Source organism: Anopheles coustani, chromosome 3, assembly GCF_943734705.1.
Source record: "Anopheles coustani chromosome 3, idAnoCousDA_361_x.2, whole genome shotgun sequence".
In the NCBI taxonomy this organism is placed as follows: Eukaryota; Metazoa; Arthropoda; class Insecta; order Diptera; family Culicidae; genus Anopheles; species Anopheles coustani.
The window spans coordinates 55684403-55707006 of NC_071288.1; the positions used below are offsets into that span (position 1 = coordinate 55684403).

The 22604-nt window shown below is 46.0% G+C and overlaps 2 protein-coding genes across 5 annotated transcripts in view; one reads left to right on the top strand and one right to left on the bottom strand.

The window, feature by feature from the left end:
* Window positions 1-301: 301 nt before the first annotated feature.
* Window positions 302-22604, bottom strand: part of LOC131259668 (E3 ubiquitin-protein ligase RNF19B-like) — a 32104-nt gene continuing 9801 nt past the window's right edge. The window contains exons 2-9 of one of the 4 annotated variants that reach the window (XM_058261220.1): window positions 15239-16126; window positions 13658-14300; window positions 13151-13429; window positions 12959-13056; window positions 2876-3041; window positions 2650-2812; window positions 2297-2567; window positions 302-2223 (exon numbers count right to left, since the gene is read on the bottom strand). In XM_058261220.1, the coding sequence (XP_058117203.1) occupies window positions 1294-2223; window positions 2297-2567; window positions 2650-2812; window positions 2876-3041; window positions 12959-13056; window positions 13151-13429; window positions 13658-14300; window positions 15239-15442 (2754 nt within the window). In that variant the 5' untranslated portion in view covers window positions 15443-16126 and the 3' untranslated portion in view covers window positions 302-1293. Of the gene's footprint in view, window positions 2224-2296; window positions 2568-2649; window positions 2813-2875; window positions 3042-12958; window positions 13057-13150; window positions 13433-13630; window positions 14301-15238; window positions 16127-22604 lie in introns of all 4 variants that reach the window. The other 3 variants (XM_058261219.1, XM_058261218.1, XM_058261216.1) reach the window with 3 other exon arrangements.
* Window positions 9875-11737, top strand: LOC131259674 (uncharacterized). Its single transcript, XM_058261234.1, has 3 exons — window positions 9875-10204; window positions 10278-10595; window positions 10667-11737. Exons 1-3 carry the CDS (start codon window positions 9875-9877, stop codon window positions 11279-11281), a joined length of 1263 nt encoding a protein of 420 aa, XP_058117217.1. The 3' UTR covers window positions 11282-11737.

Consider the following 22604-nt stretch of genomic DNA (forward strand, 5'->3'; position numbering starts at 1 on the left):
TAGGAATTTTGTATGGTGTCCATAGGTGTCAGGATGATACTAAAAAAGTATAAAAAATTCAATTGCTCAATTGTGTACGGCATATAGTACATTGGGCATTATATTGGGCATTATATAAAAACCTTAAGATAATTCATTACTCACCGATTAAGGTTATTCAAATAAATTAAAGCCATGAAATTAAACAAAAAAATTAAGCTACAATTGTTTTAATTTGTAGAATGGACGTGAATAAAACCGAACCATTTTTCGGCAAACATTCATTTTGTTCGGAACTGCCCCAACAGAAACCAGTGTCACATGAGTGGAGAATTTTAAAGAATATATTTTACGCTTCCATTTCGAATGCCTCCTATTCTCTCTGGCTCTTTTGCTATGTCTTACGAGTTGTTTTTTTTTCTTTTTAAGATTAGTACGTTCTTTCGTCCACTTCGAACATCCTTTAAATAGAAAACCTATGCAACCCGCAGGTTAAAAAGTGAAAACAAAATTTCTCTTAAACGATTATTTCTGTTGCCGAATGAACTGATCAGAAACTTGAATATTACTAAGCTCTGATCTGACCGTTTATAACTCATCAAACAAAGTTATTTTCGTTCGTGCATCGTGTGTTTGGGGGTCGGTGGACTTAAACAAAATCACCATCTCTATACTTTCGTCGCAACTATTGTCTCTCACTCTCTCTCCTCACTTGCCACGAGTCACAAGAAAATCCTAAATAAAAACGAAGAACCGGCACTCCTCGATGTGTTTTGTGTTTGTATTTGTTTATCTAATGATTCCCGCTTGACAAAAAAAATGCGTGATATTCTTGCTTACTTCTTGTCCCCCTTCCAGTTTCGTCGTATTCCATGAATCTATCCCACCGCACATAGCTCTACAAGCTATGTTTAAACCTTATTATTTCGCCATTCCATCATCACCCTAACCATCTTGACAGTCTTGTGTGATATCGTTTTAGATGCATTGTTTTAGAGCGAAAAACGGAACGTGGGGCAGTTGTAACATGAGAAACGTTTTGGGACAGTGAAACGACACGAAACGCCTTTCATTGAGAAGTTACTATAATGGGGGCACATTCGTCTCTTGTGTTTGTGTTACCTTTACTATTTAGCTGCCTAGGACGATGTCGCGCCCGCGCCCCGCGACGGGCTGAATTAACACTCAAAATGCAAAAATTGGCTTCGCCTCAATCGTGCGTTTCTTCATTTGGCAAAGGACAAGGCAGAACAGAGCGTGCCTTATCTCCAACGCATCACGCAGCGCAAGAAACCAACGAAAATTAGTCGTCTCTCACGGTAAAGCGGTTGGTGGGCCCTTTGCCGATGCTGTCGCCGTGGAAGCCGGGATGGATTGAATGGAAGAGGACGATGTAGATGACAGTGGAGAGGACAGGGCAGCGGATAGAGCTGTCGTTTTGGTCGTGGAAAGCAGCAGAGCGTCCTTCGCCTGGTCGCACTCTACCGTGGCACTGCTGCTGGTCGACTGCTGTGACTCTGTTGTGTTTGCCGGGTTTGGAAGAGAGAAGAATAGATTGCGCAGTATATGGGTGCGCGATTTCGGGGCTTCCTGAGTGGAATCGTTAGTAGCCGTGTTGGAAGCACGAGGCACCGACGTCGCCGCCGAAGCCGGTGCCGGTGGTGCTGACAATGGCTGGGATGGTGGTTTCAATTCATTCGTTTCATTTTGAACCGCTTCCGTCTGCCCGACGGCACCGGCAGCGAACGAGGCGAGGGTAGGCTTCTCGATTAAAATGGCCCTATTGATGGCTTCATTGGACGAAGTGTTGCTGCTGCTGGTCGCCCCCGTAGAGGACCTGTCCGTGAGTTCATGCCTCGCCACCAGCTGCGGCGAAGGATTCTGTGAGCACGCCTGTAGCGAAGAGGAACCCGCCAAAGGCAATGCAACCTGAGAGGCATGCAACTGTGTATTGGAAACCAACGATTGTCCCCCAGCCTGCACCGGTAGGGTATCTCCGGTTTCCACCTCCTGCTCTAGTTCCTGCTCGAGGCTCACGTTCTCGGGGATGTTGTAGGAGCCGGTGGCACTATCCACCGACAGGTTACGATGCTGCCCGGAGCTTAGCTTCGGTATCAGCTTGCCAAAGTTGATGCGCTTGTGCGCTGAAGACACACTGGTTGAGTCGAAATCATCGCGGAACGAGCGTTCGGAGCTGCGGAATGAACGGCCACTGCCCAGGCTGGCCTTATCAGCTGCCGTATCCTTGAAAACAAAATCAAACCGATAATACACGACTTTTCAACTGCGACATGGCGAGCGCCATCTCCAAACCTACCTGATCCAGCGGGACAGTGTACCAGATATCACAGGAGTCCTTTTTACCGTCGATAACGTAGCAAACGGTATTGTCGAAGCGCACTCGCTCCGAGGTGCCATCTTCACTGAACGCGCTCGATTCCGTTTGCTGTTTGTAGCTGAGAATCGAACCGGCCAGCGCCTTCGTTGAAGCTGTATCGTTCAGCGTGTTGCCGGACTTTTCGCTCACGCACGTTACCGCCGAAGCTGTCTCGGAAGTGCTCACATCTGCCTGCACCTCCAAGCGGTGCCTGTTCCACGGTTAAAAGTTAATTAGACGTAAATTAGTCGATCCTACTGCGAACCCCTACACGGACCCGCGCTTTGCCTTACCCCGTAATGCTGCCGGCGAGGGCTGTCGTCGATGGGTTGGTCACAACACCGTACGTCGAGTGCTGGCTGGACACTCCCAGGTGGCTCCCACTGGCCACGCTAAGGCTGACCTCGCCGATGCTGGTGGCACCGATGCGCGACACGGCGTCAACGCTGGTGGCGTCTAAAAAAAACAACAACAACAATTAACAATCTAACTTGACAAGGTACCGTCGGAATCACCAACCATGGTTCCGGGAACCGTTGTCTTCCTCCTCGTCGTACTCGAATTTGGTTCCTTCGCCGCAGCCCGCACGACACAGGGAGACGGGAACGACGCCGTACACGTAGAACAGCAGTATTGGCACACCGATGGCGACCGCCAGACCGGCCAGGACGGGCGAAACGATAACCTGCAGCGGCGAATAGAATGCATTAGAAAAAAAATGAATCGAGTTGGGCGGAAGCAATTTGAAATATAAGGTAATGTGAGACAAAATGTTCTAAAATTGAGTGGAAAACATTCATTTCTCCCAATAACCTATTCAAGAAAACAAAACTATATTTTCACAGATCGATTTTCTATCCTCATTTTTACAAAAAAAAAAAAAAATACATTTAAACTCTCAGATTGTTATTAACGCGGAGATATTTATGGGCACTTTTTTCTGCGAATAATTTAATTTAACTTAAACAGTAATATAGACGGGGGGTCCACGACAGCCGAGCGGTAGCGCCGGTTAGAAAATCGGCCCATGAGCGCCGGGGCTCACCACCTCGACGCCGTGGGTTCGAGTCCCTACCGAGACCGGACCCTCCCCTGTACGAGAGGACTGACTATCCACATACAACAGGGAAACAAGTCTCGTAAGCCACTAACGGGCAGGCATGACCAAGAGGTCGTTACGCCAAGAAAAAGAAAAAGAAGTGATATAGAACGAACGCTGCTGATATTTTTTTAATTAGAGCTATTTATCGATATTTGATAACATTTTTAATCTCTCTCTAATTCAATCAAGACGTATACTATATCAAGAAGTTTAGTTAAATGTGCTTTAAACTCGAAATCAAAATTTGGTTTGTCCCAGTTAATTTTCAACATATATCTCAATATGAAATAGCGAAAATTAATAATTAGTGAGTTGAGGGTGCAGAATACGTACAACGATGAGTTAATTTAACTGGAAAAGTGCGATAATGAATAAGTTTAGAAATATTGAGAGTTTTACCTAGCATATACAGCAGTGCATTCTGTCCCACATACGCTGGTACATATTGCCCCCAGACTTTCACTTATTATATCATAAACTGGTGTGAGGAAATCGTACATTGTTTTTAACATTATTAGCTTTTTCCTATTTTCTCTCATGCATCTTAATGTAGAGCCGTGAAATTTACATATATTAGACTCGCTACGAATAATAAACCTATTCTATGACTGATTTCTATTTTTTTTTAATTACTAACAAACTTAAAAAAGGCGGTGCATTTAGTCTCGACAGGGCATCCTGCACGCCTTCCCCTACAGTTCCTTTCGCAAAAAATTACAGATGGAAGGGGAATCGTTCTTTTTGTCTAATCGAGTTGTTTATTACACATTTTCCTACATTTTAGTGCGCTGTTTTTGGTTTGTACTGGATCAGCTCAACTATTCACTAATCGAATCGGATTTCTAAAGTCACGATTGCAAAAAAAAACAACTTTTATAACCCATGGATCACTTCACCGGCACGGATTTTCATAATAAAGGAAAAGTATGGCTTCTTATCAGGCAACCCCTAAATTATCGAAAGTACTGGTTATATTCTCCTCACAAGTTTTTTTCCAAAAAATATCTTTACAAAGTTGTGTTTTCTGTTTCAAAGAAATTTCCCCTCATATTCATAAAGGCAAGTCCCTCATCTCAATCACTTATCCCCAGCCAGCTATATTCTATGGCAAATGAATATTTCATCTACGCCACACCCACGGGCCATACAGAAACCTTTCCTTACACAGACACAAACGTTCGAAGATAACGTAGATGGTAGAGAATTTTCTCGCTGGTACTACAGGAAAGCAGGTCCTGTATACGTTTTCCCGTAATGTAGGTCATTCCCGACGCGACTCTGACGTCATAGCTCCCGCCACGCGCACATGAGCCTGGAATTCCCATAGTCGGACGATGGGCAGGAGAGAGGGATGTTTAGTTTATATTTAGGACATTCGGGGTGCACCTCGAATGCTCGGGGGGTCTGGACTGCTGGGCAAGTGCAAAGGGTACACACCGAAACCTTCTTTCAAGGGGTGCTGCCACCAGCAACAAAGGTCAAAGGCTTTTTCACACGCTCAACTGGGTGGCCAACGTATCTTACTTGCAACAGCAAAGGGGGTTGTGGGGGGTCGCAGGTAGGTAGGTTAGTCTAGTTAACCACAGCAAATAGCTTCAGGATAGTGTAAACACGGTGGCAGGTTGTGGCATGTTTCATCGCTGAAAAATGTCAGCCAGAATTGCGAAGCGCCAGAGCGCTTTAACTTCCCCTGTGTGAGCTTTTTTGTTTCCGTTAAATACACATCTGACAGTGAGGGTCAGAAACTGGCTTCTTCTATTCCTCGTGGGATATGGACGCCTAAAATATTCACGAATCACAGAACACAGAACCGTTGGCTGGAAGCATGAAACTCGGCAGCCAACTGAAAGATGCAATACCCCCTTCCGGTATGGATTGTTTTGTTTTTCAAGCAAAATCTACATGGAATAGCTTCAAGCTGGTCTGGCCTTGTGTACAGATTTCAGTTGGGCTTCAGTTGAATGGCTTTACTTTTCAAAGCAATTCTATACCAACGGATGGAAAGGATAGGAAATACAAACTAAAAGAAAACTTCCAGGGAACGATGGTAACAACAACAACAACACGTGACCACAGATGAAGTCACCGGAAATGGTATCTAGTTTTGTGGTCACGAATACTGCATTCCTGCTACTGGAGCTGCGTGCCGAATGACTCAAATCGTGTTCAAATATTCATCATTAATTATTCACACAAGGGTAAATGAGTTTCTTTTCAGCTTTCAGCCGTGCGAAGCCGTGCAAGAAGTAAAATGGCATTACAACGGGACTTTGCGAATTCCGAATGTTCCATGGCAGCAGTAGATTGGGGACTACGGATCGGGAATCTTCCCAGTCCGCTCATTTTTTGCGGCCCGAGTGGACCTTTCAAGCTACCTACCGTGATCTCTAGAATGTTTACTGAAGGATTAACCACCTCGCAGTAAGGCATCCCCGTATTGCGGGACCGTATTTTCCAACAATCTTCCACCAAGCTTTCCTGGGATAGAGACATCAATCATGCCATAATTAAGTTCAAAAACTAACCCCAATAAATCGAATTACCTTTCGGTGCACGTACAACTACCGGACGTACCCACTCCAATAGGTCGGGTGTCCCATCTCGCCAAAAAAAAACCAAACTAAACACCCCTCTCTCTAGACGCTACTCCACGGAGAGAACGTTTCTGAAGCTTGAAGCGACCCGTTTGGTGGACAAGGGTGAAATGCGAGAGCATGGGAACGGCCGAACGAAGCCCAGCATGGAGGCAAGACAAGAGGAGAGGAGAGGCAGGTCGCCCCCTAAGCCTATTCAACGCTATGATGGCCAACCTACATTTCCGTAGATCGATTTTGTTGGATTTTCCATCCCCCCTAGGACAAGGTGGAACCGAGGCGGGAAATTTGATTTAAATTACATACGTGTGTGTATGTGTGTGGTGTTATTCTGACCCAACGCACAGTACGTGAAATGGGGGCAAATGTTCAGCAGCAACAGCAAGGGCATGCCAAAGAATGATCCTTCGCTGCTACCGATTCTTTGACTGGGTGGGCTAAATTTGGTACATTTTGCCAAGATAGGAAAGCGTTTTACGGTGCACCAGGATGATGATGACCCGGTGTGCTGAACAATCTGCTGAGGGTTTTACCTCGTGCACCACGTTCCGGTAAACTGAGTATACTTTCGTGACAGCTAGCTGACGAAGTTAGAGACCGTCGTACCGATGCAAATTGCTTTATGGAGTAATGAGCTTAGGCTACTAAAGTAACATCGTAAGCCGCTGGACTAGCGTTAACCTTAAGGGTCATGCGTTACACTAAGTAGCATAACATCCACCTAATGGCGGTATTCGCTCTCGCTATGGCAAAGAATATAAAACGTACTGAACGTGGTTTTCGCCTTCACAATGACTCATCTGGAATCGGATCCTACGGGGCGGGTTCAAAGAACCGCCGTCTAAATCTATCCCCGCTGTCTTGGCATCCGATTCGCGGAAGGTGTTCGAACATGCTCGACACACACACACACACTCACACACACGACTGGCGGCGGTCTGCCCTTCCTTCGGCGAGCTTGGCTTATGGTTCTAGTGCCGACGACATCCAACCGAAGCCCATCTGTCAGTCTCCGTCGGAGTGGTGTGCCTATTTTTAATATCGCACAGCAGTTTGCTTCGAAACCGCATGATTGACTGATTCGTGTGCTCGAGAAGCAGGCAAAGACGACCGGAAGGAAGTACAGCATACGGACGTTATGGGGGGTATGGCGCGACGGTGACGGAACGAACTTCAAACCAAGCATTTTGGAAGGCTAAAAGCGAGAGGGGAACATCCATCCAGCAAGACAATGAGTAAATGAGCTACACCGACCCGTCGCGTTCCACAGGCCATGTGCGTTTTCGAAAACCGGAGTCTCCCTCCACCACGAGCGAATCGCGCGCGCCCTTTATGGCAAAACATTATGCTTCTCTCGTATCCGGACTGTCGGTTATGCTAGCTGCATTCTCTCTGCGGGGTTCGATGCATTCGACTGGATTCGCTTAAAACATAACCACATTTCTACAGAGCGAATTTAGTCCCCAACAGGCTCCAACGCTCTCTTTCTCTCTCTTCCCATCTCTTTGGCTAGCCGCTTGACGGTGGGTGCGTGGATCGTAGAGAGATCATCGTAGGGGAGAAGAAATGTATCCACAACTCTGTGTGTGCCACACCAGTTTCACCATCAGGTCGGACTGGCAAAAGAGCTACTCTCCAGTCGGTCAGTCGTCGGGGAAATTTCGTAGCGTGCGGAAGTGTCCTTGATAGTCTGACCACCCCCCTGATTCTATCAGGACTCTACGCTCCAGTAACGGCAAACATCACCGTGACAAAAAATTTAGCAAAGAAAGTTCGTTCGGGTAGCGTTGTCTTGGTCGTTCGATTCTCGTGAAACTAAAATTGGATAAGAAGAGTTTCAATTTGATAGAAAATTCAAAATCTGACTAGCACACCACCCTCATAAAAATTCGGTACGTAACCTTCGATAAGGGCTTCCCACCCGCAGCTAGTTTTTTTCCGATGTGTGCATTTGTGCCTTACTTTGTGATTGTTAGTGCCACACGAATGTGTAGTTAATGGTACCCGCCATTAAAAGCTACTCGTCACCTTAGTGTGATTTAAATAAATGCGCACAGAAGTAATACACAATCACTAGTATATCTCAATTCTCAGTTAAATTTGAGTGAATTGTTCTCATACTGCACTGCAAAACGTTGCATTTGACAGTAACCCCAACCAGCCAACGAGAATCAGCAAAGCGAGCCAGTCAGATGGACAAACAAAGAGAAAGGTGTGCCGGTATCAGATGTTGTACGCCCAGCGACAGAACCGGAGTATTCCCCAGGAACGTGAGGATGGGTTGGGAAACACCACACCTTTGGTCCATCATCGATCCATCCCATCGTAGCAAATCGCCGATGGATTTGATGCTCTCTTTCAGCGGATGGCAGCATACACACCGCAGTTCACACCTTTTACCCATCCATCCAGTGCTAAAACTAACATCGCGAGTCGACAAAACAAAAACCAGTGGCTTTCGTTCAAGGCGTGTGCACCCAAGTGTATTGTGGAACAGACATATGTGCTCGAGACATGGTTCTCTGGCCATCCCCCCGATGTTGTTTTGTTGAAGCGAACAGCTTTTGTTTTCTAATGTTCGGTAAAAAACCACAAAGTGTATATACTACAACAAAAAAAAAGGCAGCTGGAGAAAAAGCTGGTGAAAACATGTAAAATCTGCTACACATGTACCAGAGAAAGTCCACTTTTCCCGGGCGGGTTAAAAAGGGGGCACGTGTGTGTGACGCGGGGAGAAACCCAAAAATTGCCCAAAACATGACAACAAATGGGCGGACGGGTGGCCCTGGTTGGGCATTGCTATCTCGGATTTGTTTAGTTTTTATTTTCTTTTTCCCCTTGCATCCTAGCAGTAAAAACTTGAGGGGTCAATCATTTCCAATTGCACAATGAAATATTCATGGTGCGGACAAGCTTTGAAGGGTGGGCCACCGTGCCATCTCATATGCTACACTTGCACCGACCGGAACAGACGGGGGTGGCCGTATGAATACATTTTAAATGTTGGTCATATCTCGTTGGGATGGCCTGCTTTTTAGTTGTTTAAAATACGTGCAGTGTTCATCAAGAGAAAGAGACAGAAACGGCGAGCAAGGATCCAGCAGAGGTTTCCAGTAGCAAAAACTAACACAGCATCTCTCGCTCTGGTTTTACCCTTGCATGGACGTGACGGGGATTGTCCTTGACCTACAAAGTTCTGGGAAGCGAGTGTCCTGTGCGTTCGTCGGAAAATGCATCCCCCGAATCGACGGTTTTCTCCTCGGGAGGCTCGGTGGATTCTCTCGCAATCAAAATCGACCGCCGTATGTGTGTGTGTGTATGTGTTACCGAATGTTTGCCCCTAGGAATGTCTAGCGCATTTACTGATGAGCTTCTTGAAGGCGGGTAAAGACAGCATAATATTTATTTGGAGCATCCAGTAGTTTAATAAGTGCAAGTAGTTTAATCAATGCGAATGCATTTTAAGACAATTATTAACTTTAAACCACACCAACACTGTCGTAACGCGCAAAGTGCTGAAAAGGTCAATGAATTTTACTTGTAAATCGCTCGAGAAATACTCATCTAATGTCCCTCAAGGGAGTGTCGTTCTTTGTCGTGCCTGTATATAAATATGAATATTTATAATTAGATCTTAACGATTACTTCTCTCCTTTCTCTTGTTTCGCAGTCTGAACCCCCGGCTGGCGAAAGCAAGCATCGTACCACCACTGGAGGGTGATTCCAAGATCTTTTGATAATCGTTAGAACGAAAAGGAAACACAAGTGGAAGGGCTAAGGATTTTCCTAGTTCGTACGTGCACCGTTCAGCAGACGTCAGACATGTCAGACACGGAGGAAGAGTCGACATGCTCGGACAGTTGGCCCATCAACGAGGACTGGCTGATGGAGGTGCTGAAGAAGCATCACGAGGTGCGGTCGGGTATCAAAATCACCGAGTTCAAAGTGAAACAGGGCTGCCAGGATGGAGTGAACAACTTGAGCGATATTCTATCCGTGTCGGTTGCGTACGAGTTCGAGCGGGCCGACGATGAAGGAGGTCAGCGGCAAAGCTTGGACATTGTGATAAAACTGCTGCCACAGGACCCATTTAGCCGATTCTTCGTGACGGAGGCGCAGTTTGACCTGAGAGAAATCAAATTCTATACCAGCGTAAGTTACAGCGTGTGTCGGTTCTTGACAGGAACTTAACATCGTCCAATCGTCTTTTGGGGTTTCGTTTTAGATTCTTCCTGATTTAATGGCGTTCCAGGAGCAGCACTTCCCGAAGGGACAGGGCAGTATGGTTATTTCGGTACCGACCTGTTTTTATACGCAGTACGCGCCATCGGGAAACACCCAGCAGTCTCTAGCGAGCCCGGATGCGATGGAAAGTATACTTGTGCTGGAGGACATGCGATCGCTCGGATATAAGGGTGCGAACTTCACCTCGGGATTGACACTCGGTCAAACGGAAGGGGCTATCCGGGCCATAGTGACCATCCACGCCCTTTCACTCGGGCTCAAGATCAAGAAGAAGGTCGACCTTAATGAAAAATATCCGGTAAGTGTTAAGCCCCGAGCGAATGCTACTCTTATCTGGACCCTTTTCTTATGGTGCTTCTTTTCTTCCAGTTCCTTTTTCAAACGACACGTGCTACCGAGAGCTACCAGCAGCTGGTTGAACAGGGAATGCCCCAGCTGACACGCTTTCTCGAGCATAAGCCGGGCTACGAGAACGAGCTGAAGGCGCTCGGGAGAATTCGTCCAAAGACAAAGCAACTGATCGAAACGCTACTTCAACCGATCGAACCGATGGGACTGATCACGCACACGGACTTTTGGTGCAACAATCTGCTGTTCCGCAGCGAATCCGATCGTACCGATAGCTGCACCATCCTCGACTGGCAGATGGTGACGTACAGTCGGCCAACCAACGACCTTGCCTTGCTGCTGATTTCCTCCATTCCGTCCGACACGCGCCGTCAGCACACGTCCCGCTTGCTTGACCTCTACTACGGGGCACTCAAGTGCTACTGCCTTAAAATGGACGTCGACATCGAGACGGATCTCGGCTACAGCCGGAACAAGATGGACTGGGAGTATCGTCAGTCGCTCCTGCTGGCCCTGCTCCTATGCATCGGATCGGTTGACATTGCCATCGGCAATCCGGCGGCCGAGCAGCGACTACTGGACGTTTTAAGGGACTTTTACGACGAAGGTATACTGGGCCTCGAGGGCTGCGTTTGAATATATCAAATGAGTGTTGGAGGGAGTGTTTTACGGAACACGTCATTTAGCTTTGAAATCCATCCAAAGATAGTTTTCGACGAGGGTGCAACAAACAACAAGGAACAAATGCGCACACACATTCACTAAACACGGTAAGCAGTACGCACGCACCGGATACAACACGTTCATCACCGTCCTTCGCTCATGATACGTGTGCGCTTTTTCGAGAATCGCGTCGAAGATGCCTTCCGCCGTTAACTTATTGCATGTTTTACTTCTCCTGACCGACGCGAGTAGTATGAGCCAAACTGAGCGGGTTCATCATGGACGGAGACGACGGTGCAAGCATACTAACTCTATCTCAATCGTAATAAGCTGCAGGGTTGTTGTCGTATTCTTGAATGCGTCCTAATTCCTAAAACCACACACACACACACACACACTTGAAAGGCTTTCCAAACGAACAGAAACATTTTCCGCTACTGCAATTACAATGTTTAAATAAAGTGTTGATTACAAAAACTACGAAATCTAACTTCTCATTTCCGTGCGCACGGATTATGCCATGAAAAAAATCAATAATGAATCACTTTTTTAAGGCTTCACTCATGCTGAGACACCGACATTCACACATATTGCTCTTATCATAAGGAAACGGAAGTTTTACCTTAAATTCCATTAACAGACTGAGCACCCTAAAAACTGAGAAGTACAGTTTACGAAACTTTCAGCATGTGAAGACAATTATTATTCGTTAGCAAAGATTATGAAGATGCCAATACAGATTCATAAGAAAATGTCAATAGGGTAATGCATCTTCAATTGTTAGGAAATGTGAGTTGGCAGGTTTGTTGAGTTTAAAGTGATCCTATTATTAGATTTTTGTCGTCTGACCAATACATATTTTGTAGATTCATGAATCTTTGGCAAATCGAACAAATTATAAAAAATTATGAGTATTTAGAGATTCATTCCATTCATTCTGGCACACTCCGGTATTACGAACGGCTGACCACCGATCTATAATATACCGTCTTTCGGTCACACAAACTCTCTTCGGAGAGAGGCCTTGTCCCACTAGGGGATGTCGTGCCACATTAAAAAAAAAAAGAGATTCATTGATCTCAGTAGTCTGTGAATTAACTCAAATTAATCTCTTCTACTTGGCGTACCGACCATCTTCGGTCATGCCTGCCCTATTTTTTTTTTGTGAAATTTTTTCTTTGAGTACGTGGATTAGTTCTCTCGTACCAGGGAAGGATCAGGTCTTGGTTGGGATTCGAAACCTACGCCGTCGAGGTGGTGTTCTAGTGTTGTCAAATTTATCTAAATATTGTGACGCAAATATGAGAAATAATGTGTTCAAATCTACCGTAAAAAAAATCGTCACGCACCCTGTACCTCAACATTGATTTTTGAGTAAACTTCCCTCGACTATGACGTCTGCCAGGTACGATATATGGGTCCCCTTAGTGATTAGTTCGCTGATGTTCACTTTCGAACATATTTACTAGAGCGAACAAATGAATTCGACTTGGTTAAAACACAGCACAGTAAAACTCTTTTCGTACTCTTTACAATCTTTTTTTTTTTTTGAACTCATGATTTGGTTTTCTCATCGCGCAGCGTAAGATTTTTTCCTAAATCATTTCTATTTCATCGAAACAGATGCATAAGTCGTTTCATTTTACTTACCGATGCCGTCACACCTCCCAGGACGGCAAAGTTTCGTTTGTGTTTGCCGGCAGCCTTGTATCGCGTATGTATCTTACGTCCCACCCATACGGGGATTCCTAAAAAAAGCAAACAAATTAAACAACCTTTAATGTGGTGGACATTATTCCCAGCCAAGCGCGTATAGCTTTGAACCCACACCATCACACTTACCGATAATCATCGCGGGAACGGCAATCCCTGCCACCAGAGCGATTCCTAGCGGAGCGCCCACCAGTGTGCCGAGCTGCCAAAGTAGCTTCTTCTTGCGCGACCAGGGCTTCTTGCCCCAGAACGTACACCCGGATGGGCTGAGATAGTGCAGATCGCTGATCTCCTTCATACACAGCCAGCAAAACTCGGAACCACAGATGGCGCATACCATGTGGTTGCAGGAACCGTCATCCATCTTTACGATCAGCACCTGACACCGGGGGCAGGGTTTTATTTCGTCTTCTTTGGGGCGACGAGATGTGAATGACACAAGAAGAGGAGCCATCGTTATTGAGTGGGTGAGATTTATCGTAAGTGTTTTCGTGTTACAGAGTTTACACGGAGAAAGGATGTTTAAAAAGGAATTGGAAAAGGTGTGCGGGAAGAGTAGGATGTTTGTAGGTTGTACACAGCGGAAGGAAGCAAGAAGAGAAATCTTACTATGTTGTGAACTTTTTCTAATACTACCGGACGGGATGCGTGTTGGGCTTTGGCGCGAAGCACGGGCCGCATCGCACGTCTGATCGGGATGCCATTCCGCCTTGCAGTGGTAGCAGAACTGCACATCACAGCCGGGCCGCTGGCAGCAGATACGCGGACAGGAGGCACATCCGGTGGCGATGACCGCATATGTACAGTCCGGGCCGGGGCACCACCGTGAGTCCGGATCGGACAGCAGTACCCGACGGACCATGAAGTCTTCGTACTTCGTAATGGCGGCCGGAAATGCCTTTAGCAGCGCCTGTATGTCGGTCGGATGCATCGAGTCTGAGCACTGCGGGCAGCTAATGTCCGTCCGGGACTCGGATATCTGGATCATAAGATAGTTTTCCAGGCACGCCCGGCACGCATAGTGCCTGCAGTTTAGCAACGGATAGTACTCATCTCCCGACGGCAGCACGTCGTAACATAGTGGACACTCTTCCGGACACTTGCCGGCCGTCGCCGAAGCGTTGGAACCAGCACCCCCGGCCACACTGGAGCTTCCGCCCTTGCTGGCCAAGCTGTGCGATGATTTGTGGTTGTTTGGCGTAAGTTTCGAGTTCGACGTGCCTCGATCCACATTGCCGGGCGAGTTGGCAGAGTGCTGGGAAGACGCATCGGAATTGTGCTACAATAAAAAAAAAAAACAAATTAATCAGAAACATAGTATTAGAAAAAAAACAACAAAACATACAAGTAAACATTCTTATCATTTTCAAGGTTCAGGCATTTTCTACGCTTGGCATTATTATTATTGCTCACATTATCAACGTTCTACTTTTTAATCGGATCACTTCGTTCTACACACCGTCGTTTCGATCGAACGGCGGGGAAAAACTGCGACAGATGAGACAGCATACCACCATGCAGAAATGTTCTATTTTTAGACGGATACGTTTTTCGTCCAACCGAAGCCGGCATTTGAGCACGGCACACGGCGTCAAGCGCATGGATAGGAAATACGTCGATTAAAAATAGAAGCTTTTATTTTCGAATCCAAAACAAGGCCAAAACGGGCCAAACCAACAATTCCAGCAGGCATAGAAAGTGGCCGAATGAAGCGAGATAATTGTTTTGATAGGCCATTTCTTGTGAATAAATCTGTGGTGAAGCCCATTAGACTGGGATAGTAAACACATATTGTAAAACCATTGAGTAAACTAAGCATCTTAACAGGAAGACGCCAGCTCATTGAGTTTATAACCCTCAACGTGAAAGCATTAAAATAAATATAGAAACCCTCAATGAATCTGGTTCGATGATAGTTTTCTTGGTTCTATAAATCCTGCATCCTTAAGTTGAAAATTTGAAACTAGAACAACATGATTTTTTACCTGTTAACCAGAAATTGACAATATTACACTTCGTAAACCATATTTCTTCTGTCATTAATGTTTACCGTAAAAACTCATTCATTATTTCCTTCAAGATGCACCCATCGGAAACCAACAAGATGACCGTCTTGTTGAAAACAATATGCAGCTATCTTATCGAGCGCCCGCGAAAAGCCCGATTACGAATCAAAGAAGGTAAAACCCGAATAGAAAAAAAAAACGGTGCACTCACCTTATTACTGCCGGACGGGCCAGTCTTATCGTGTTTTCCACCCCCGTTGGAGCTGCTTCCCAAGCCGCCGTTGCCGCCACCCTTCTCCGCATCGCACAACCGCTGGCCCAACGGTGGGCTACCTCGGGCGGCCCGGGCGCCCTGCAGCAGCAGCCGCCGCAGGGGAAAGTTCAGGTTGAACGTGTTCCGGCTGGTGCCGCGCATTTTGTCGCGTTTACGTTCTGCCAGTGTGAGAGACGTTGTGATCCCCTACTCAAGCAAACATAGTCGCGCGAGGGGCGTCGCCGTTAAAAGCTCGAAGCTGTTTTGTGTTGTCTTACTGTTTCTTTCTTTCTTCTATCTAACACTAACGACGACAATTAACTCTATGACGCTAAGCGTAATGGCGGGGATAATTTCGATGCGCCTTTTTTCTAACTCTGCTCTACTGATGCAGTGGCTGATGGGGGATTTTGTTTGGTGGGATGACGTCGACGACTGGTACGAGTAATTTCCTTCTCCGTTGAAAGGTGCCACGATAGACGGAAGCAGATGACAAAACCGGCAGTGTACCGGATTCTACATATCACCGGATGTATCCCTTCAACGCCAAATGAATCTCGCAATACGTTGCTTGCTTGTATTGTTTTCACCTATTCCGTTTCACTATGGGAAGCATGGTTTTTTGAATTGATATTTCGTTGTTCCGATCCAAACGCATCCAATGAAGTATTACAGCATCGAGATTGTTCCAGTTCAGCTCATTCCCGATGGGCAGCTTGCAACGTTTGATACATCCGCTCTTTTCGTAAGCTTCGCCAACTCCCGACGATCGCTGACTAGCTCTCTACTGTAGCCTCTCTGCTAGTTGTGGCCGTAGTGCTATGGATAGATGTGGTGTTTAACTAGCTGAAAAAAAACAAATGAACAAACATTAGCTGTTGTTTAAGCTGCGGATAGACGGATGCAATATTTCAATGCAATGAAATAAAATTTGACATTTCTACCTAAAATGACAGTCATTGCAATATTGCTATGCGTATTTCATTGCAATATTGCAAAGATCCAAACGAGATGGTTAAGCATCGAAATATTGCATTCACTGTCAGTTTTGGTAGCAATGTCAAACTTTATTTCATTGCGGTGAAATATTGCATCCGTCTATCCCCAGCTTTACAAATCTAAACAAATAATTTACTGGTCACATTGTGCAAGTTCATCACCTTTTACCCAACCCAAACAGCACGGAGTATTGATTATGCAAGTCGTAGGAATTGTGCGGATTAAACAAAGATCCGCTTTACCACACATGTTTGTGCACATGAATATTGGAAATTATGTTCCTTTCTGCTGCATCACAAATCTGTCGTTCATTTCTCTTATCACGTCATCTGGCCAGATCAGCACCAGGTCGGTTGAGCGTCCGGCAATAAACAGGCAATCATAACAGCATCCTTGAAACTGACACTATATGGCGCTGTCTTCCTGCTTTTCTTCGTCACATCCATCGATCGTACCTTGTGCACACTATATTCCAGCATTCCGGCAACCACAGACACGCCACAAGAAACGCTCGTCCATGTGACTCGATATTACATCAACCCACCCTCTTTCCATTCACCAACAGGAAGGCAGGGCGGTCAATCAACGTTCCTGGTGCAGCCGATGGCATGTTTCAAGCCCGCGCACACGTTCGCTGCATCGTGCCTTGAGAGGACGATGGAGGATTCGCTGACGGGACGGAAAAGTGGCCGATATAAAAGCAATATCACGACGGCCGACCGACCGACCGTCGTGCCGATAATTGCCTTTGCCATCGTGCTGGAGGAGTAGAAGAGCTTATAAACATCCTCCCCCCGTAAAGTGAATATATTTTCCGAGCGATGCACACGATTAGCGAGTAATATAAACCTGATCTTCCACCCTGATCCATGGATATTCGATGGCGAAACTCTGCCGGTAAATTACGTGCAAGGCAAGGGATTATTGGAAAAAAACGATATTATCAACGAAACGAATATTACCAACGTTAAATCCAATATTTAAAACAAAAAAGGGCGAACGATTAAGTACGCAACATATACAGTTTTGCGATTTTCGTGTAAGCAAACGGCACTTTACTAAATAACTACATTCCACACGTTATACTATGAAAGGATGTAGCTACATGTTAAAAATTAAATGGGGATGAGTCCAAAATTAGGATCCGCGAGCCGAGCGGTAGCGCCGGTTAGAAAAATCGGCCCATGAGCGCCGGGGCTCACCACCTCGACAGCGTGGGTTCGAATCCCAATCGAGACCGGACCCTCCCCTGTACGAGAGGACTGACTATCCGCGTACACATAGGGTAAAAAGTCTCGTAAGCCCTTAACGGGCAGGCATGACCAACAAGGTCGTTACGCCAAGAAGAAGAAGAAGAAGAGAGTCCAAAATAAAATTTAAATAAATCTAAAACAAAGCCCATCTCTCTAAGCATATATCCAGGACTTTGTATTTGGTGAAACATTTTCAGTGGCTCATCAATTGTGAAGTGTAGATTGCTTAAAAAACAACTTCTTTTTTGAGTTACCACAAAATACAATAAGCAACAGTTCTAAGTCTCGTTTAAATTACAAAAAATATGCCCATATGGCGTGAGGTTTTCAATGTCTCACTGTGTATGATTTTTTATATACTTTAAGAAATATTCCTCGCAACCGAACTTTAAGACCCTTAACAACCTTCCGGAAATTCGGAATTATCCACTTCGGGTTAAAAAGATTGTCCGAAAATTTTGGACGAAAAAACGAAGGTCGCATCAAATCCCGGAATTCTGGATAGTACACAATACCATATGAATTGATACCCAAATAATACAAATTTATAGAAGATCCATTCTGGCCAAATTATAAGATGATAAAATATTAAATTAACGAGCAACCTGAACTTACACAAGATGAGAGCTTTGAAAGGGTCATTAAGAGATTTCCAGCACTATGTGAAAGGTTAACAACTATCAGTTGAGCCGCATGACGATTACATATTCATACTAGAGCGGGCTCACAACCTCACTACTGGCCACGTTGGCCTGGTTAGCGGCGGCCGGTCGGACAACTCGAACAAGGTTGCTCTCACATGTTGAGACACAATCCTGTCCACCACACGCCGTCGTCGCGAATCGGTCCAGACACGGTCGCCATTCGGTCCGATTGCCTAACGACCCGTGGCATATTACACACGCCTTGCCAGCTCCAGATGGTGGGAGCCCGAGGAGGAAGGATTCAACTTGACAGAGAGAGAGAGGGAGAGCGAAAGATAGAGAGAGATGGTGGGAAGGATGGTGCTACACGCAGTTCCTGATTGATCATTCCCTCTCCGCCCCGTTTAGTGTATCGGAGTGCTCGAACGGAGGGAACAGAGAGAGCTCGAGATGCAAAGGACGTCGTTAGAGGGTTGACGTCAATCTCGGATGAGCTCGTGCTCAATCGTACGGACACGAACAGCTGTGACCGGGGACGGTTGGGCGTGCATGACATGACAGAAGCAATGCGGTAGTACTCGGTAAAATGGTCCGTGCCGAAGTCACAGTGCCCAGCTGGCAAAGACGCCTAGCGAAAATGACACTGCTAGACTGTGAGTGTGTGTGAGTGTGGGAGCATGGCCGTGGAATTTAGGCGAGCCATGTCGTTCGTGTCGCTAACCCAAAAAACGGTGACCTCGACAACGGCCAAGCTGGCCAACACCTCGACGAAGAGTGGAGAGGCAGACGGGGCAGGGGGTTCATGTTTTAATCAATTGGGCAATCAATCAATCAGTACGAAGACGACCCACCGTCGACACAACACACCCAACACAGCGACGGCGGCAAATGACCGGCCGATTTCAGATGACCGTCCGAAGCGCCGGTGGCGGTGACTTTGAAGACACCGGCGGCGGGCATCGACAGGCTGCACTGCGCCGGGGCATCGGCGATCGGCGAAGGTTAGAGCACTTGAACTTGCATTTGCTTTGAATGCTCATTACAGCGCGAAGGTCCCCCTGAGGATGCACACACTCGCACACACACGCGCGCGCTCGTCTCCACGCGTCTTTAGAAAGTTATGTACGGAAATTGTGGTTCGCTTTCGGTCACCAAGACTTCGCGAGTGTGACTGTGCCCATACTCGGTGCAATAAAACGACGCCGTTTATAGACGTACGGCGACGTCGTAGCATTGCTTCCACAATCGGCTTCAAGTTACCATCCACCTTGCACCTCGCCACCTCGGCGCCGCATCATAGGCAACAGGTATGACGCATTCCTGAACGCTCCATACTGTCGTCATATCGTTAGTGCAACCCCCCCTCCTCCCGTGTGCTTCCCCCCGGCTGCCGTCCTTTGTTGCACGTTCCCTCCAATACGCCATCCACCAGCACGTTCCGCGGCCTCATCCGCGATGCCATTCAACCGTGGCGCAACGGCTGAAGGTTAATCAATGCCACCGTACGCGGACGACTCCCCCCACCCCCTCCTCCCTCAACAACGAACGACCAAACGTGGGTGCTGCTGCGCCTCGATCAGAAGATTCTCACCATACCCCCCTGCGCACATTCACGATCGCGCGCGAGGTCACCTCGCCTCCGGTCGCTTGACATATGGCGTTCGATTCTTCGCGATGGAGATACAACAACAAACGAGAAAAAAAACTGCTGGCGCAGGAATGGCATGCCCGTGCGTGTATGTTGCAAACGAATGCGGGCGGTCGCACAGCGAAACGACGGCGCGTGGCCATGCCTAGGCCTAGGAGCCACAACGCCATCCGGCAGCAACCTTCCTCTTCTACGCACCCCCCATCGTCACATGTTTGTTTACGGCCGCAGCCCGGCGGTAAGCGAGCGGGGCGAGATTTCCTGGCCATCCAATGTATAGGTGAGAGTTTTGGAGTCGCCTGTTTTTCAAAACGGTAGACTCTGTTGATGTGGCACTCGGGACCAAACCCGGGGAATGGAAGGGGGGTGGTGAAACGAAACCGGTCTTCATAGATCTGGGCAGAAACAGATACTTGTTTCACACCCGAGAACATCCAGTTTGTTTCAACGACTTCGAGCGAGGACTTCTCTTTGGAGTGAACGCACAATACAGGGACTTGTCGAAAAGTGTACCGAATTGCACCGTCGCATGATAAGATGAGCAAAACATTGACAACGATCCACTGCGAGAGATAAGATTTCATTACGTTTCGGGAAAATAAAATTCCTCAAAAAATATTTGCATTAGAACTTGTCCAATGCCTTTTGGTACGCGACAGTGTTTTGAAAGATTGCGATTTTGTGTTTTCTATTTAAACACAATATTTTGTTACAACGATGTTAAATATTATTCAGTACACACTACCAGAAATAACTTTAACTAGTAAGAATTATTCTTAACCACTTAATATCTTTAAATTTGTTTTTTAGTAAAAACCCATCCTCCTACCAGCATTTACATAAAAAAGCTACATACCCAGCGTGTTATAATGTTTTCCAACCACATTAAGTTGACCGAAGTAAGTTTATAAATTAATTTTTCAAATGACTTCCCCACCAACAAAGCAGTGAAAGGAACCCGTTTAAAAACTGGAGTTTTAAACAAGGTCCACAACATTGTCTTCCGGTTGGGTGTCCAAACTTTTGCAATATTTTTTAATGGATATGTCGGCCATGATTTGCCAAGACCAAAACGACCAGTTCACCAATGTCTGAAAATTAACACGAAGTTTACGTCCACCTTGGAATCAGTCCAACAGACGAATGATTTCCGGTTACCATGCGAATAGAACCGGTCTGTAATGTAGTTTACCCAAATCTAAAAATCAGAATTCTAGTCCACTTTATTTAAAAAAGCACCGCAGCAAAAGTAGTTAACCGTTAGCGTTTTGAACAAACATTTGACAGAGTTTTTTCTCAGTAAAAAAGAAAGTAAATTTCTTTGATCTTTGAACATAAAAAAATCTTGAACTCTTTGAAAAGCGAACCAATTTGACAACATCTACTACAGTGGTGTCAAACTCAGTTGACCACACGGGCCGCATTTCCTCCCAAGATAGGTTTGCGGGCCAAAACCGTAGCATTGGTTGGATTTTTGAAAATTCTTATCTTTGAAAGTTTTTGTCAGTGCTTTTAACTAAACTAGGGGGTGCCCATGGCGCAGCGGTAGCGCGAAGAAACACCACACCACAGGTGTGGGATCGAATCTCGGGTCTGGCACCCTCCGGTATTACGAACGGCTGACCACCGATCTATAATATACCGTCTTTCGGTCACACAAACTCTCTTCGGAGAGAGGCCTTGTCCCACTAGGGGATGTCGTGCCACATAAATAAAAAATTTAACTAAACTATGATGATTTCTTTCACATTTTTGGTGCATTATAATACTTCGTATCATTTTTCTATGAATCATATTCAACTTTTCATTATCACGACAACATATGGCGGTGGACAAGTTCAAGGGTTTTGAGATAAACAAATAAATAATGTTCATGGTAAACAAAGCTGCCGAACTTCAAGAGTATTTTTAATTAAATTATAGATGTTCAGCTTATAGTTGGTTGTAGTTACTACCGGACCCTCCCCTGTACGAGAGGACTGACTATCCGCGTACAACAGGAAAACAAGTCTCATAAGCCCTTAACGGGCAGGCATTACCAAGAGGTCGTTACGCCAAGAAGATAGTTATTTATATGTTATTTCCACTTTTACTTATTGTAACTCTTAAAATCCAAAAAATGAACAGTTAAACGAAAGCCAATATTAAAGATTTAAAACTTTCCATGTATTGTTTCAAAGGGGTCGCGGGCGAACTCTTTCCATATTTCCTGTTTCTATTTGTCAATTGAAATTGTTGTTTACAAGCTATATTAATGACAAGATAAACCTTCTTCGATATAATTAAAAACATAGTTACGTGAAACTTACATAAAATTAATTAAATCAATTGTTTGGAGATGCTTTAATCTCTGGGAAGGATTCTCGTTCGTGGACCATTTACTAAGCAACCCCTATGTCCGCTTTCCAATTGCTGTTTGATACTTTCCACGAGCTCTCGAGCAACCAATCCCTGTGCTTTCTGCCTTCTGGTGCCCATTGCTATGCACCGTAAAGTACATTTTCAATGCAGTTTGATGAACATGACCATCATCAACAATTCCCGGCAGTATTTGCTCGTGCTTCCGGGAGCAGGCGGGAAGACCCCCGCCGGCTGGCTGCACAATGTTGCATGCCAAATGATAGATGAAATCACTTTCCTCCTCCTTCTCCTGTCACCAAACATCGGCCCCCCTTCCCAAGCTTCACAGATAACCGGTTTTTGCACAAACCCATGCGCAACGTTGGTTGTCGCGCGAAGCCAAAAGCCGCCAACCGAAAGCCCGTGAAGAAATCGAAAGT

Excerpts from the sequence above, each read along its gene's own strand:
- LOC131259674 (XM_058261234.1), top strand. The coding sequence starts at position 9,875 with ATGTCAGACACGGAGGAAGAGTCGACATGCTCGGACAGTTGGCCCATC. Across the intron at positions 10,205-10,277 it reads AAATCAAATTCTATACCAGC|ATTCTTCCTGATTTAATGGC; the intron begins GTAAGTTACAGC and ends GTTTCGTTTTAG. Across the intron at positions 10,596-10,666 it reads ACCTTAATGAAAAATATCCG|TTCCTTTTTCAAACGACACG; the intron begins GTAAGTGTTAAG and ends CTTTTCTTCCAG.